The sequence below is a fragment of the Rhinopithecus roxellana genome, chromosome 8 (genome assembly GCF_007565055.1).
Source record: "Rhinopithecus roxellana isolate Shanxi Qingling chromosome 8, ASM756505v1, whole genome shotgun sequence".
Lineage (NCBI taxonomy): Eukaryota > Metazoa > Chordata > Mammalia > Primates > Cercopithecidae > Rhinopithecus > Rhinopithecus roxellana.
The window spans coordinates 31,696,358-31,713,196 of record NC_044556.1 but is presented as its reverse complement, the minus strand read 5'-3'; the positions used below and the strand labels follow the sequence as shown (position 1 = coordinate 31,713,196).

The 16,839-nt window shown below is 42.4% G+C and overlaps 1 protein-coding gene and 1 pseudogene across 6 annotated transcripts in view; both read left to right on the top strand.

The window, feature by feature from the left end:
* The first annotated feature begins 39 nt into the window (after positions 1-39).
* SORT1 (sortilin 1) overlaps positions 40-16,839 on the top strand; it is a 93,925-nt gene continuing 77,125 nt past the window's right edge. The window contains exons 1-2 of one of the 5 annotated variants that reach the window (XM_030935162.1): positions 3,233-3,507; positions 3,756-3,889. Coding sequence is in view for 4 of the 5 variants with exons in the window: in XM_030935159.1 (XP_030791019.1) it covers positions 3,202-3,507 (306 nt within the window). In the remaining variant the exon portion in view is untranslated. Of the gene's footprint in view, positions 862-3,152; positions 3,508-3,755; positions 3,890-13,424; positions 13,578-16,839 lie in introns of those variants that run through there. The other 4 variants (XM_030935160.1, XM_030935159.1, XM_030935158.1 and 1 more) reach the window with 4 other exon arrangements.
* On the top strand, positions 11,164-12,968 carry LOC115899042 (annotated as a pseudogene). Its single transcript, XR_004058646.1, has one exon. The product of XR_004058646.1 is annotated as a protein SET pseudogene (transcript).

The window sequence follows — 16,839 nt, the reverse complement described above, 5'->3', positions numbered from 1 at the left end:
ACGGTTTGAAGAATCACTGTATCAGCCTCAAAAATTACCATGGGAAGATGGTATCAGTATCACTATTTGTATCACTACTTAACAGATGAAGAATCTTAATGCTGTGTGCCCATGGACACACAGAATTAAGCTGTTGGGACTTGGAACAGCTCAGATTTTGTTTCAGATCACCAGCTCTTGTAATAGGGAAATCTGGAGATTTGAAAAGTGCTTGCACTGTCCACAACATGGCTAATCCATATATGGATGATGCAGAATTGATTTAATTCACTAACAGGGACCCCATAATTATTTGCTGGGCTCTGGGTGTATTGATGTGTAGGAAGTTGTACTATATGATGTTAATAAATTATGACTATTTGGGTAGGCTGAATTCATACTAAATCCACACTGTAATTCAGCAAAAAACAACAATGTGTTTATATACATTTGGAAACTGCAATGACAGGAAACATTTGGAAGAAAGGGATTTTGCCCTAGAATAACACATAAGGAAAGTAGAGAACTAGTATATTGTTACTTAATGTTCCAGAGACTTCTAGTGATTTTAACACTGTTATTAAGTATAGCATGTTGATTGGGAGATTGGTTTCTCTAAAGATCACTTTGTTTTATTAAATCCTAATAGAAAATACCATTGAAAATCCTATCTCATTTATTCCTGTAACAAATATATTGAGCACCTACCTACTATATGCCAAGAAATGTATTAGCCATCAGGCAGAGAGAGCTGTTCAAATGGTAGATATGATCTGTGCTCCTGTGAAACTTGTAGTGGGCAGAGCCGAACAATAAACAATATTTCCTTTTAACTCTAGGTTAATGCAGAAATGGATAAAGCCAATGTTGCTTTTGGGAGAGGTGAGTCATGTCTCTGAATCACATGCATTTCATAGGGGGAAAAATGCCCAGATACTAAGGAATAGCTCAGCCTATCTCCGTTGGCCTCAGCTTAAATTGTTTTCCCTCCCACTGGCTGGGCAGTGTATTTGTGTTTTACCTGGTAAAACAGTAAATTTCATACCTTCTATAATTGGCATTCTTCAAAGAGGTAGAACTTTGATTTTTTTGTAGAATATTAAAACAAGCTTTCTTAGGAACAGCAATGGTTTCATGATGTGTAATTGCTTTATGTTATCTTTCTGCTATAGAATGTTTCCTGGAGAAAGGTATGGTTTTTAGTAATAAGATACATTTACTTATTTTAGTCCTGCAAATAAGGTGAAATCTTATGTCCAGTATTTCACAAAGGAGAACTGACAGTGTGACTTTTATATTTAATGTAAATCTCATTAGACAAAAATGAAATATAGTTCCTAGGGTTTCCAATTTTAAAAAGTGAAATAGTAAATGTATTCACTCAAACATTTTCTCAGTGCCATATGCAAGTTACCATGTCCTGGAAGCTGATATAGTTTGAGGAAGGAAATATATAACTACTGTAAGCCTGTGATAAAGCAACATATTAAAAAGTGAAGGTACAGATAATTGCCAACAAATTTAATAGCGTTTAAAAGTGTATTTGGCAGTTTCTCCAGGAGGTGGCACTGTTGAGTTATTTTTCTTTTCAGACAGTAAGACAATAGACCATTCATCTTTGTGTCACCCAAACAAAGAAATATTCCTTTATAACCCCGTTTCCTCCCCCCACCTAATCACATGCTACTGGAACTGACTGTCTTGTGATCTACTCCCATAGTTGGCATAGATTTTAAAATAATCTATTTTTTAAATTAATCTGATAGTAGTTATGGAAAGGAACAAATTGTTCACCAGTGTTCATCAGCTTTATCTTGTCAGGCCAGTAACTGAGAACTTAAAAGACTATTCTAATGATTTTACTATCCTGCTCAGATGGCATTCAAAAACATTTTTCTTCTCATTTCTTAGTATGGTTGTTTTGGGAATATTTGTAAATTCGTAAGTCTTTTTGTTCGAAAGTTAATGTGACTGGAAGTATTTTAATGTAAATATCGGGTTGGGTGCATTGTATCATTTTGCTCTACAATGACTATACCCTCATTTGAGTTTATGGCTAGTTTATAGTTAAAAGTAATCTTTACTTGCTTTGTAACGATTTGCATATTTTGTATCTATTTGCTACCTTTTCTACTGAACAATTTCTAGCTTTCTAAAGGGATGGAGTCAGTAAGTTTAAGGATTCAGAACTGGTTTTACCTGTGCTACGTGTTGTAGAAGTTGTATGTGCAGCTTCTGCGGTAAAGGGAACAGCGTAGGGGTTTTATTTTATTCATTAGAGGTGGATCGGGGTGCTAATTTAGAGGACATCACATACTGGAACCAAACTTGTCCGAAGCTCTCACTGCAGAGTTAAGGCACTTTGGTAAAATAAATGTGCATCTAGGAAATGATCATGTGTACAGTAGGCATTGGGTCATTGTCTTGCCCCCTTTTACCTGCCCCTAATGCCTAAGCTACATTCGAAGTCCTGGAAAACCTGTAAGTAATTCCGCCTTTGGCCTACCTCCCCGCAGAAGAGGAAGGCGAGAGAGGCCAAACGTGTGGAGACTATTCAGGCTTGCCCAAGTCACGGATGTCCTGATGTCTGTCTCCGTAGGATGTGGCCCACACCAGTTCGCATTCACCTTCTTGGCAGCAAGGCAGCTGCTTAGCAGACAATGGGCGCTCCAGTGAGCGGGGTTTATTAAAACCTGAAGCCCCTGTTCATGATGGAGCCCCCTTTTCCAGCTGAGCGAGCTCAGAGATTTCCTGGGTAGGTTTTCCAGGCGCTGCCTCACCGAAGGAATTTTAGGAGTGTCTCTGGGGAACATGAGGGACGTAACCCAGCCCCAACTTGAGGGCGCTAGAAGTGCGGCAAGGGGTCGCGGCGCCAGGAGCCCAGGGCTCGGCGGGAAGGTGGGAGAAGCTCCTACGTGAACTCCACAAGCCGGCCCGGGAGACGCCGGGCGAGGCGGGGTTGACCTCAGCAGTCTCTGCCACGTTCCAGCCAATCAGTCCCGCATCTTGGCATCCGAATCCAGGACCCCCGAAGCCGGAGGCGACGCGAGCCAATGAGGAGTGGACCGGGGAAGAGGGACAGGCGGCCAGCCTATGGGGCGGAGAGGCCCGGCCGCGCGTATCCAAGGAGCGCCGCGCTCGGCTCGGGGGTGTGGCGCGCGCCGACGGGGGTGGGCGGGCGCGCCGGGCGGCAGGTGTCGGCGTCGGCGGCATTCGGCGGCGATGGAGCGGCCCCGGGGAGCTGCGGACTGCCTCTCGCGCTGGCCCCACGGCCTCGGCCTCCTCCTCCTCCTGCAGTTGCTGCCGCCGGTGACCCTTGGCCAGGACCGGCTGGACGCGCCGCCGCCGCCCGCTGTCCCGCTGCTGCGCTGGTCTGGCCCCATCGGGGTGAGCTGGGGGCTGCGGGCGGCCGCGGCCGGGGGCGCGTTTCCCCGCGGCGGCCGTTGGCGTCGCAGCGCGCCAGGCGAGGACGAGGAGTGCGGCCGGGTCCGGGACTTCGTCGCCAAGCTGGCCAACAACACGCACCAGGTGAGCGGGCGCCGGGCCCGGGAGCCGCTTGGCTGCGAGGTGCCGCCCGCGTGCCCCTCCCGGCCCGTGCTCCCCGCGACTCCCGGAGGAGACCCCGGCCCCGCCGCGCCCGCGCCCCCCGGGCCGCAGCCCCGAAACTGCGGCGGGCGGGCGGGCGGAGTCGGGCCGGAGCGGCCGGCGGGGCTGTGTTTCGTCACAGGGGAGGCAATCTTAGACTTCCACCGCATTCTTTTTTTTTTTTTTTAAAGTTGTCAAAATCTCTTGAACGTCGTTTTTCGTCTGTATAAATAATCAGGACCCAGTAACGCTGTTAGGCCCCAGGAAGGTGAAGGAGTAATTAACTCTTGTGCGCTTGCAGAAGTTGGGCTGCGCAGAAGCAAAGGTGTGTCCTCCGTGGGTCAGTACTTTCCGGGTGGGAGAGGCGGGAGTTTAGGAGGCCCGAAGCAGCGGTCTGGTAACCGTGTTTTAATAGTTAAGGGGACTAGATTGGAAATGAGATGGCAGTATTTATGTGATCTTTCTGACTGCTTCAGATTTGACCTGTCATGGTGTGGAACTGACTAGCATGTCTATATCCCGCGTTGACAAGATTTCCAATAGTTAAGAAACGCATTGCACACATTCTGCTTTGAGCCAGCTCTTGGTCAAAAGACTTTCAGAATTATGGGATTTCTGTCCGTGGGGACAAGCAGCTCAACCTTCGCACATTAAAGGACTGACAAAACCAATTATTAAGAAAGTCCTGGTTTCTTGCTTCAGCACAACTTGGGCATCTTTCTCCTGTTTCTCTAAAATTAACAATTTAATCCTTGCTAGCCACATTTGCATAGTGTATTTTCAATTCTATATATTTTCTCCCTTGCCTGTTTTCCTCTTTCAAAGAAAATGAATTGCACTTGGGGGCAGGGATGGATGGCCAAGGTTCTGTGCCCACCCTTGTCCTTTCGTAACCGTATTTCAGCGTCAGCCAAGCCTCAGTCTCCCTTTGGACTGCCCAGTTATCTGGACCTACTTGTCACCTGTGATAGAATTCTCTGATCTGGGGACACAAGACGCAAGTATTCAAGAATAACTGTGCTTTGCGCAGCCCGAGCAGCAGCTGTGTAAAGGTAGCCAAGCTAGTGCTGGAGGGTGGGACAGGTTGGGTAGAATGAGTTCTAGAAAGTCTTCCTACTTGATGAGAAAAAAAAAAAAAATCAAATAGACTTCCTTCTCACAGTGGGGGATTGAGAAAGTCTTTACAGCAGTGATACTTAATTTATACTGGACCACTAGCTGGACACAGCATTCTTACTCCATATTTCAAATTCTTCTCTCGCTGGTTGACCTAACTTTTAGGTGTGCTGCTGCTCCTGGATTTAGATTTACTCCTTTTTTCTTTTCTTTTTTTTTGGAGACAGGGTCTTACCTCAGCCTCCTGAGTAGCTGGGACTACAGGTGTGCACCTCTGTGCCTAGCTAATTTTTGTATAATTCCTTTTTTTTAAATTTTTTTTTTTGAGGTAGGGTCTCACTCTGTTGCCCAGGCTGGAATGCAGTGGTGTGATCACAGCCCACTGCAGCCCTGACCTCTTGGGCTCAAGTGATCCTCTCACCTCGGCCTCCCATGTAGTCGGGACTACAGGTGCATGCACCCAGCTAATTGTTCTTTTCTTTTCTTTCCCTATTTTTTTTTTTTTTTTTTTTTTGAAACAGGGCTTTGCCATGTTCCCCAGGCTGGTCTTGAACTCCTGGGCTCAAGTGCTCCACCCACCTTAGCCTGCCACAGTGCTGGGATTAGAGGCGTGAGCCACTATGCCCTGCCTGGATTTATTCCTTGGGTCAGAGTCTTACTGGTTAGTTTGAATTGATATGTCATTTGTAATCTATTGATTCCAAAGCAAGAGGTTGAGAAAACTGGCTCAGGGGTTCTAAGGTCAAATCTATAGAAGAGTAGACCTAAAACCACTCATTCTTTGAAGTCCATATGTAAAGAAATTTCCTTTTAGCTGGGCGCGGTGGCTCACGCCTGTAATCCCAGCACTTTGGGAGGCTGAGGTGGGCCGATCACGAGGTCAGGAGATTGAGATCGTACTGGCTAACACGGTGAAACCCCGTCTCTACTAAAAATACAAAAAATTAGACGGGTGTGGTGGCGGGCGCCTGCAGTCCCTGCTACTCGGGAGGCTGAGGCAGGAGAATGGCGTGAACCCAGGAGGCAGAGCTTTCAGTGAGCCAAGATCACACCACTGCACTCCAGCCTGGGCAACAGAGCGAGACTCTGTCTCAAAAAAAAAAAAAAAATTTCCTTCTATTTCTTTCATTTGGCTGTTGGCAATAATTTATTTATTTATTTATTTTAGTTTTTCTCTCCTAGTCTTTTTTTCAGTGACCTTATTTAAAATAGCTGTTTTGGCTGGGCATGGTGGCTCACACCTGTAATCCCATCATTGTGGGAGGCCAAGGCAGGTGGATCACTTGAGGTAAGGAGTTCAAGACTAGCCTGGCCAGCATGGTGAAACCCTGTCTCTACTAAAAATACAAAAGTTAGCCAGACGCAGTGGCATGCGCCTGTAATTCCAGCTACTCTGGAGGCTGAGGCGTGAGGATCACTTGAACCCGGGAGGCAGAGGTTGCAGTGAGCCGAGATCGCACCATTGCACTCCAGCCTGGGTGACAGAGTGAGACTCTGTCTCAAACAAACAAACAAAAAAAGTTTTGCATTTGTTAATCATCCGTGGTCTCTTCTTCAGAGATCTCATCCTTTTTGTATCTGGTTAAAAAAAAAAAAGTGGAGCCTTTGTTTAATATCCTTTACCTTAAAAATGGTTAAGTAGCACTTCCTCAACCAAGAATTATTACGTAGTAGCCTGTTCTTCTATTTATTTGTTTAGTTTTAGAAGTCATAAAAAATCCTGAACTGTATTGAAGAGATCTAGCATTTTTGGACCCTTTATAAAACAGGGTGAAATAAAAGCATCAGCATGACAGAACAACTTTTTATCAGAGATGTTGTATACTTTGTACAACTAGGGAAGGAAAGTACATGTAGAATCATTTTTCCTACATAATATGACAGGACTTGAGTCCCAAGAAAAAGCAAAAGTTCATGGTTCTCTTATTTCTTTTAACTTGGTCCTGTTTCGTTTGAAGCCACAGTAATTCATATCATCAGTGTATGTGAATGCCCTCCAAATGCCTAGATCTGTGCTAGGTGCTGGGGGTGCCAAGATACAGAGAAAAGATCATTCAGACTGGAGAATGAAAAGCCTCAGAAGGTTATAGCAAACTACTAGACCTGTTTCTGTGGCTTGTGAGAATATATTAGCATTTAACCTGTCTTCTCAAGAAAGCACGGTAAAGCTAAAGCATGATAGTGCGTTTACATGACGTTTTTAGGAGACCGGTGTCCTGATGACCACTCAGGCTTCTTTGTACATGAAATCCAACAGGTTTTTCTCTTTGCCCAAGCCTCCCTTTTTCTCTCTAAGATTTTTTTCTCATATCATTTCAGTCTATTAATTTAAAATATATTTAAAGTGTATTGGGTTTATTACACACAGTATATATTTTTTCACATAGAAGTTCTAATGATTAAGTGCTCTATTTTAGGAGCTGAGGCAGGAGAAAACATTTTCCTTTCTAGTTATAATAATACAAGTTAGTTATGATAGACTCATGGGAAAGTGGAATAAAAAATATTGGCTGTTACTAAAAAAACAAACAAAAGGGATGACAAGAAAACAAAGGAGAAAGATAAATAGTTATACCATTCCAAAAATTATGCTCCCTAATTTTGTTCTAAGGGTTTGACATACCATGGTAAGGCAATATAGCACTGCCTTGTCTGGACTGTCTGCATTTGAACCCTGGCCATGTCACTGTCTGATCTTGGATAAGTTACTTAAGTTTTCTGTATCTCAGTTCCTAATCTGTAAAGTGAAGATAAGAGCACTTAATTTGTAGGGTGGTTGTGAGAATTAAATGAGTATGTGTTAAATTATATAAACATATACGTATATGTATAGTATTGTATTGTATAATATATATTTGTATTACATAATATATATGTAATATTGTATTATGTTGTAATGAGTTATAGTATGTATTACAACATATCACATTGTGTTGTATAATCTATACATATGTAATAACTCATTAGAACAATGTCTGACACATAATTAGCACTCAGCAATTAGCTATCATTTATAAATGCTCTTTTCTTAGTCTCAATAATCTTCCTTTTGCCTGGAACTCAAAATTGTTTTCATGCCGCATTTTTAACTGATTGTACCCTTCAACTGCTTGGAGTATCCATGACATGTATAACCTTTGTACATGTGTGAAATTGAGCAGGCCTAGAAGACTTTATTAATGTTGGTTGCTAAGTTGGATTGCTTCAAAACATTTCTGCTGTAAGCACCCCTTTGAGGGTAGGCATGAAACTGTCTTAAAGGAACAGACGAAATGCCTTGGCCCGAGTTGTGGTGGTGGCTGATGTAATTTCCTTACTTCTCATTCCTTCTAATTCCTGTGTACAGACCATTTGACAATTTCCTTAAAACTTTTAAAACTTATGATGAATAAAGCCAGGAACTGTTGCTTATTTTCTGTCCTCCCTCTGCTCCTGTCACTAACTACTTCTTTAAACATAACTTCCCAACTTCTACTCCAACATCAAAGCATCTGGTTTCTTAAATAAACAGGCCCTGTAGAGAGGCCGTGTTGTATGGGGTGTCAGCTCTGGGAAGAATGCGTGTGTTTGTTTGCTGGCGCTGGCAGGGTTGAGTCCAAGCTCACAGGACTGAGTGTGCCTGTCAGAGGCTTCAGGGAGCTGCCTCTGAAGCCCTCGGCCTGTTGTTGTGGATCACCAGACCTTTGTAACACCCGGAAGTCTGAAGATCAGTCCTTTAATGCCCCGGAACTTCCTAACTGCCTCATTTATTCCAATACTTGGCCTCTCTTCATACTACCTTCCCTAGCACCCCCAGCTGTCTAGCTTATTTAATATTCTCTTGAGTTCTGTTTCTTCCATTCAGTTTTGGATCAAGGAGTAGGAACTCTGTAGGGTCTCCTTCTTGGTCCTGGTTGAGCAGAGTGAGCAAAACCCTCACGAAGAGCCCTCTCTCATACAATGTATAGTTAGACCTTTAGCCCCTAGAGGGATGTTAAAATCACTTGTGCATTGGATATTTCAGTAAGAAGTATCAGCAGATTCGATGAAATGTAATTTATCTGGGGAAAGGTTAGTCTTCATCTGAAGTTTGGTTGGGATGAAAGTAGAAAGCTAGCCAGGTATGACAGATGGCTCCAAGGGAATGCAGTGTTAACAATTAGGTAAGTTCTCTGCTGACTCAAATATTTGGCTCTGTGCACAGTGATTTTTAATTAGAAATCTGAGTCTCATGTCTGCTTGTGGAAATAATTGGAAGAAGGCTTATGTTCTGTTCAATTTCTAATGGCTATTTTCTTTTTGTGATATTAGCAACAATAATAGGCTTTCTATCCTGCTGTTTTGATCAGATCTTTCATGTCAGGGTCACAGGTACTATTAACAGTTTCTTCAGCACTCTGCCAGTTTCCAATCAACTCTTGTCAACAGGCATTGGGTTCTCAGTGGGTGACTGCAGAGTCTGCGCTCCCCAACTTTGTCCCAGTTGGCCTGTTACCCTTGTGTGACCATCACATGCTGGGCAGTGCTTAGCACCAAGTTATAGTGGTCAGAATGGGGGAGTAATGTTTGTTTTTCTCCCTCCTTCCTACCTAATCCTACCCCTCCATTTTTTTTTTTTTTTTTTTTTTTAAACAGAAAGTGAACTGTTTTGAGGCTGCAGAAATGAGGCTCAGATGTTTTATGTAATTAGGGGCTAACATTAAGGCAGACAAACCCATCACATTTGACATGTAATTAAAAATAACAGCTTTCTAGAAAAAACAAAACTGTGGCAATGAGTCTGATAATATTATGAACTAGATACTGCATTTGTAAATTTCTACAAGTTTCAGTTCCTTCTCTCCTTTTGTAATCAGTGTTTTTATTGCATCTTTTACTTCTGTTTTTAGAAACTTGGTGAAAACTTGTTCTTCCCACTATGTGGTCTCAGTGATTTGTATGCAGGTGGATTTGAGGATTAATGGGGCTTGAAGAACAAGCTGATCAATTTCAGTCAGTTCTAGGCAGTTTTTTTGTTGTTTCGGTGGTGACTACAGTCGAAGTTGGATTAGTAGCATGTGGCTTTGAGATAGTTTGGTTGAATGAATGTTCATGACAGATTCCTCATACCTATGAAAATTATTAGGTGAAAGATGGAGGCTATTTTTCCTTCTCTATCCCCAATCTCAGTCTCAGGAAACCACAGTAAAAACAAAATCCTTCCATTCAGAACCTGTCATGTTCTGCTGAGGAAGTTTTCTGTGAATGTAATTTATTTTTTGTTTTACGTTTTAGTCTCTGGTCCTCCATTCCTCATCTACAACACGAGAAGTTTTGGACTAGCCTTACAATTTCTTTTAAAAATTCTATGATTCATATGGAAGAAGAGAGGCCCAGAGGTTGTGATCACAAATGTTTACTGGCAGATTCCAAATTTAGAAGCAAATTGTGGCTGTTTGACTTCCCAGTCAAACTTGAACATGGCATGGATTTCACGTTTAGGGGTGTTTACTACCACCTCCAGGACTTGCTTCAGTGAAATATGAGTGTTTTTAAAGATAGCGGGAGTACTTTTCTTCATATAGTTATGAAAGACATTTGTCTCTTTTATTTTGGGGGTAATATTTTATTGTTTGTTCCTTGTTGGCTGAAAAATGTAATGCTAATAAAAGCTACTATCTTGAATAGTCCAAAAGCAAACCCAATAGATAGCAGTAAATTCATTTTTCTTTTTCCCTTTCCTATAGTACTCTGCCAAAACTGGGCTTTTTTTCTTCATCCTGGCTGCCTGTGTGTTTGAAAATAGATGGTCAGCTTACCATAAATATATTCACTTGTAGAAACTCACATGTGATTAATTGGCTTCATTTATTTTCATCAGAAGAAAACGTATGTATGTTCCCTCTCTGGCTTATGAATACTATCCGTCTTATGTTTGCTTTTGATAGCAGTTTTGTTCTTCCTGTATATCCTAAAACACACACACACACACACACACACACACACACACTTTCTAATATTGTACTTAAGCCAGTTTGCAAGTCTCGTTCCACAGTACAATTGCTCTGAAGGACCAGGAGAAATTGAACTGGGAAGGAAAATTTGTATTAACTTCAATAATTCCCAGACAGGTTAGTTCAAATCATGTTTATCTGGTATTTGCTATTTGTCACAAAGGATTCAGAACATAAATATGTTATATACAAAATTTCAAAGAGATGTCTCAATACCCAGATTTGGGTCCTGGCGGTGCTGCTTCATAGCTGTGTGATTATGGAAAATCACTTAACTTCTGTGATCTTTACAGTTGTTTTTTAAACTAGAGCAGCAGCTCTTTGGATTGTTTGGAGGGTCAAATGAGAAGTTTTACCAACGTGTTTAGTTAAAGGTAGAGTACTACTATATAGATGTCATTCATTTAGACACTTACTGAGCAGCCTGCCATGTACTGAGTGGAGTCCAGACCTGTGCATAAACAAAGCAAAGCACTGGGGCTATCTTAAGAATTTAGGTGTTCAGTGTTCAGCCTGCTTCCGGACGGGTGAGGAGACTCGTGGTCTGGTTCTAGGACTTCCCTAACAGCATGGCCCCTAAACGCCAGTCTCCACTCCTGCCTCAAAAGAAGAAACCAAGACCACCGCCTGCTCTGGGACCGGAGGAGACATCGGCCTCTGCAGGCTTGCCGAAGAAGGGAGAAAAAGAACAGCAAGAAGCAATTGAACACACTGATGAAGTACAAAATGAAATAGACAGACTTAATGAACAAGCCAGTGAGGAGATTTTGAAAGTAGAACAGAAATATAACAAACTCCGCCAACCATTTTTTTCAGAAGAGGTCAGAATTGATCGCCAAAATCCCAAATTTTTGGGTAACAACATTTGTCAACCATCCACAAGTGTCTGCACTGCTTGGGGAGGAAGACGAAGAGGCACTGCATTATTTGACCAGAGTTGAACTGACAGAATTTGAAGATATTAAATCAGGTTACAGAATAGATTTTTATTTTGATGAAAATCCTTACTTTGAAAATAAAGTTCTCTCCAAAGAATTTCATCTGAATGAGAGTGGTGATCCATCTTCAAAGTCCACCGAAATCAAATGGAAATCTGGAAAGGATTTGACGAAACGTTCAAGTCAAATGCAGAATAAAGCCAGCAGGAAGAGGCAGCATGAGGAACCAGAGAGCTTCTTTACCTGGTTTACTGACCATTCTGATGCAGGTGCTGATGAGTTAGGAGAGGTCATCAAAGATGATATTTGGCCAAACCCATTACAGTACTACTTGGTTCCTGATATGGATGATGAAGAAGGAGAAGGAGAAGAAGAATGATGATGATGATGATGAAGAGGAGGAAGGATTAGAAGATATTGATGAAGAAGGGGATGAGGATGAAGGTGAAGAAGATGAAGATGGTGATGAAGGGGAGGAAGGAGAGGAGGATGAAGGAGAAGATGACTAATAGAACACTGATGGATTCCAACCTTCCTTTTTTTAAATTTTCTCCAGTCCCTGGGAGCAAGTTGCAGTCTTTTTTTTTTTTTTTTTTTTTTTTTTTTCCTCTTGTGCTCAGTCACCCTGTTCTTGAGGTCTCTTTTCTCTACTCCATGGTTCTCAACTTATTTGGGGGGAAATACCTTGAGCAGAATACAATGGGAAGAGAGTCTCTACCCCTTTCTGTTCGAAGTTCATTTTTATCCCTTCCTGTCTCAACAAAAACTGTATGGAATCAACACCACAGAGCTCTGTGGGAAAAAAGAAAACCCTGCTCCCTTCACTCTGCTAGAAGCTGGAGGGTGCTAGGCCCCTGTGTAGTAGTGCATAGAATTCTAGCTTTTTTCCTCCTTTCTCTGTATATTGGGCTCAGAGAGTACACTGTGTCTCTATGTGAATATGGACAGTTAGCATTTACCAACATGTATCTGTCTACTTTCTCTTGTTTAAAAAAAGAAAAAAAACTTTAAAAAATGGGGTTATAGAAGGTCAGCAAAGGGTGGGTTTGAGATGTTTGGGTGGGTTAAGTGGGCATTTTGACAACATGGCTTCTCCTTTGGCATGTTTAATTGTGATATTTGACAGACATCCTTGCAGTTTAAGATGACACTTTTAAAAATAAATTCTCTCCTAATGATGACTTGAGCCCTGCCACTCAATGGGAGAATCAGCAGAACCTGTAGGATCTTATTTGGAATTGACATTCTCTATTGTAATTTTGTTCCTGTTTATTTTTAAATTTTCTTTTTGTTTCACTGGAAAGGAAAGATGATGCTCAGTTTTAAACGTTAAAAGTGTACAAGTTGCTTTGTTACAATAAAACTAAATGTGTACACACACACACACAAAAAAAGAATTTAGGTGTTCAGAGATGTCTCAGGGGGAGTTTGGAAGAAGGCTTGACCACTGCAGTGCAGTGTGTTGGGAAAGCCCTCTGGCTGAAGAGAGAATCAAAGTGGAGGTGATTTTTAGGGAGATCTGTAAAGACACGAAGGAAGTAGGAAAATCCAAGATATGTTCGAGGGATGGTCAATAGAAACTTTATTTTAGGGTGAGGTAGTTGATGGGAAGTATGACTACGGTTTCCAGGAAAACATATAGGGAAGTTAAAAAAAAAGTAGCTCTTTTGTGGTGGATGTAAAGACGAGGGGTGTGGGTAGGGAGTTTGGCAAAAGGACTTACTTACGAAAGAGTTTTAACAGATAGTGCTAGACATGAGGCTAGAGCTGGAGGAACCACAGGTAGAAATGGGGAGCCAAGAAGAGTTCCCCTTTCAGAGGCCGGCCATTGCTTTGGTCTTGGATGCGAAGGTTCCAGAGGAAAGCAGAACGGACGGCGGGGCAGACCATCCTTTATACTTGAAGTGCTAAACGTTTCCAAAAAACACTCCTAAACTTCTGGACCTTGTTGAAGAATGTGAGCCAAGGCATGAGGAAGCCAAGAGCTGTAAGTCGGTGATGCCTATGAACAGATTTTTCTCAACATTTGTGAACAAGGATAAGATTGAACTCTTGCTGATAATGTGCTTAACGGTTTGAATCATGGATCATTGGGCTGATTAGCTGGTCAGAGCCCTTTTGCTGATGTGGCTGGCTGACTTGCTTATGGGCCAGGAGCTGGGAGTAGAACATAGATGTCCCAACGTGGTGCTGTATTTGAAAGTGTTTCGTAGGAGTGTTGAAATCAATGCGTTTGCTTCAGGGATAAGGCAAAGTTATGAGATCCCAGTTATAAGTAATATAGTTGTGAATTCTACTCTTCTCCTCAAGGTCATAGTACCCTCAGCAGAGCTGAACTAGCCTTTCTAAGCCTCCGCGTCCCATCACATAAAATGGAGGATTATCATGAAGTTTTGAAGAGAAAATATATGTTAAAATATTGTGAAACCTTGAAGTACCGTATGAGGGTGATTCATATAATTCCTTAATAAACCTGTTGATGTGTCACAGCCTCCACAGGGCCTGCTTGTCAGCCAGGTGATCTTGATAGATACAGCCCTCGAGTCAAATCTTGAGGAGCATGTATATTAAAGCAGATGGATGAGGCATAAATGCATTTGGTTTATCACTTGGCAGAGCTGGATGACAGGCTTGAGTGGGAGTGGCAAGAATTAAAGTGAGTCAAGATTGGCAGAAGTGTAAGACATGTATGTAGTGGTTTTCTTCTTTTTTTAAGCCTTTGTGATTATGTCAAACTTTTGTTAATATGATTGATGATGGTTTGAGGCAGTGGTTTGGGGGAACAGGATGTCAGGTATTAGACCTGGATTCAAACTTCAGTGGTGACTATGGACAAATTAACCTCTCTGAACCTTAGATTTTTCATCTATGAGACGGGAGTACTAATACTACCTCTTAGGGTCATTGTGAAGATTAAGAGATGGTATAGGATTTAGTGTATATTCTTTTGTTGAGGATTTCTTGTGATGATTTTCTCTACAAAGCTTCTGACACATTACCAGTTAGATGCTTAAATATTTGTACATGTGCTTAATTTTGTTCATATCTCTAATATTTCTAGAGAATTATTATAGGTACTCACAAGAACTACATGTGGACTAAGATATATTAGCTCTGGCTAAGCAGGGTGGCTCACACCTATAATTCCAAGATTTTTGGAGTCTGAGGCGAGAGGATTGCTTGAGCCCATGAGTTTGAAACCAGCCTGGGCAATAGAGTGAGACTCCATCTGTATAAAACATTTTTTTTAATTAGCCTGGTATGGTAACATATGCCGGTAGCCCTAGCCACACAGGAGTCTGAGGTGAGGGGATCACTTGAGCCCAGGAGTTTGAGGCTGTCGTGAACTATGATTGCGCCACTGCATTCCAGCCTGGGCAATAGAACGAGATACTGTCTTCCAAAAAAAAAAAAATTATTAGGAGTAGGTGGTGGTGCACACCTAGAGTTCCAGCTATTTGGAAGGCTGAGGCAGGAGGATAGCTTAAGCCCAGGAGTTCAAAGCTATAGGGCACTATGATTGCATCTGTGAATAACCACTATACGCAAGCCTTGGTAACATAGTGAGGTCCCATATCTAAAAGGAAAAAAAAATGTACTACTTGTATCACTGGACACAGGATAAAAAAGAGGAGAGTGGGAGGTAGGGTTAGGGAGAGATCATCTATTCAAAATGCCCTTCCTTTCCTTCCTTTCCTTCCTTCCGTCTTCGGAGTCTCGCTCTGTTGCTCAGGCTGGAGTGCAGTGATGTGATCTTAGCTCACTGCAACCTCCACCTCCCGGGCTCAAGCAATTCTCTGCCTCAGCCCCCCAGGTAACTGGGATTACAGGTGCCTGCCACCACGCCTGGCTAATTTTTGTATTTTTAGTAGAGAAGGGGTTTCACCATCTTGGCCAGGCTGGTCTTAAACTCGTGATCCACCCACCGCGGCTTCCCAAAGTGCTGGGATTACAGGCGTGACCCACTGCACCCAGCCCAAAATGCCTTTCTTGAAGCTGTGGGAGATGGAGAAGAAAATAATCAGATTAATAACCAGAAAACAGTAATCAGATACCTGGTCATCTGGTTATAATAGCTTCAAGCATATGTGGTTAAATAGTTTTTGTTTTGTTTTAAAACAAAATTTAAAAATTTAAAAGATGGCCGGGCGCGGTGGCTCAAGCCTGTAATCCCAGCACTTTGGGAGGCCGAGACGGGCGGATCACGAGGTCAGGAGATCGAGACCATCCTGGCTAACATGGTGAAACCCCGTCTCTACCAAAAAAAAAAAAATACAAAAACTAGCCGGGCGAGGTGGCGGGCGCCTGTAGTCCCAGCTCCTCGGGAGGCTGAGGCAGGAGAATGGCGTAAACCCGGAAGGCGGAGCTTGCAGTGAGCTTAGATCCGGCCACTGCACTCCAGTCCGGGCGACAGAGCGAGACTCTGCCTCAAAAAAAAAAAATAAAAATAAATAAAAATAAAAATTTAAAAGACATGGTCTTTACTGTGTCACCCAGACTGGAATGCAGGGGTGTAATCATGGCTTGTTACAACCTTGAATTCCTGGGCTCAAGTGATCCTCCTGCCTCAGCCTCTGCGTTAGCTAGGACTACAGGCACATATCCCTGTGCCTGGCTAGTAAATAGGTTTAAATAACTTAAAATTATTTATTTTTATTTATTTATTTTTTGAGACTGAGTCTCACTGTTGCCCTGGCTGAATGGAGTACAGTGGTATGATCTCAGCTCACTGCAACCTCTACCTCCTGGGTTCAAGTGATCCTCCTGCCTCAGCCTTCAAAGTAGCTGGGACTACAGGTGTGCACCATCACACCTGGCTAATTTTTGTATTTTTAGTAGAGATGGGGTTTCACCATGTTGGCGAGGTTGGTCTTGATCTCCTGACCTCAGGTGATCTGCCTGCCTCAGCCTCCCAAAGTGCTGGGATTACAGGTATGAACCACTGCACCTGGCCAAATTATTTTTTAAAGACTATAATTTAATAACAATTTTTCTTCCCCTTCATTAAGCTTTAATTTGTTAGAGTTAATGACTGTGGTTTAAGTTGATAGCTCTGAAATAGCACCTTGCATATTTCACCCTTTTAACTGAGCAGCTACTATTAGCTTTGCGCTTTACTGACTTCTGTGAAGTTTCAAGAAATATTGGTGAAATGTGATAGGTACTTCGCAGGAACTTTGCTTGAAAGAATAGCGGACTAGAATGTTGATGGAATTATTTTTTCTTATGTGCATATTGCTTTTTTAAAC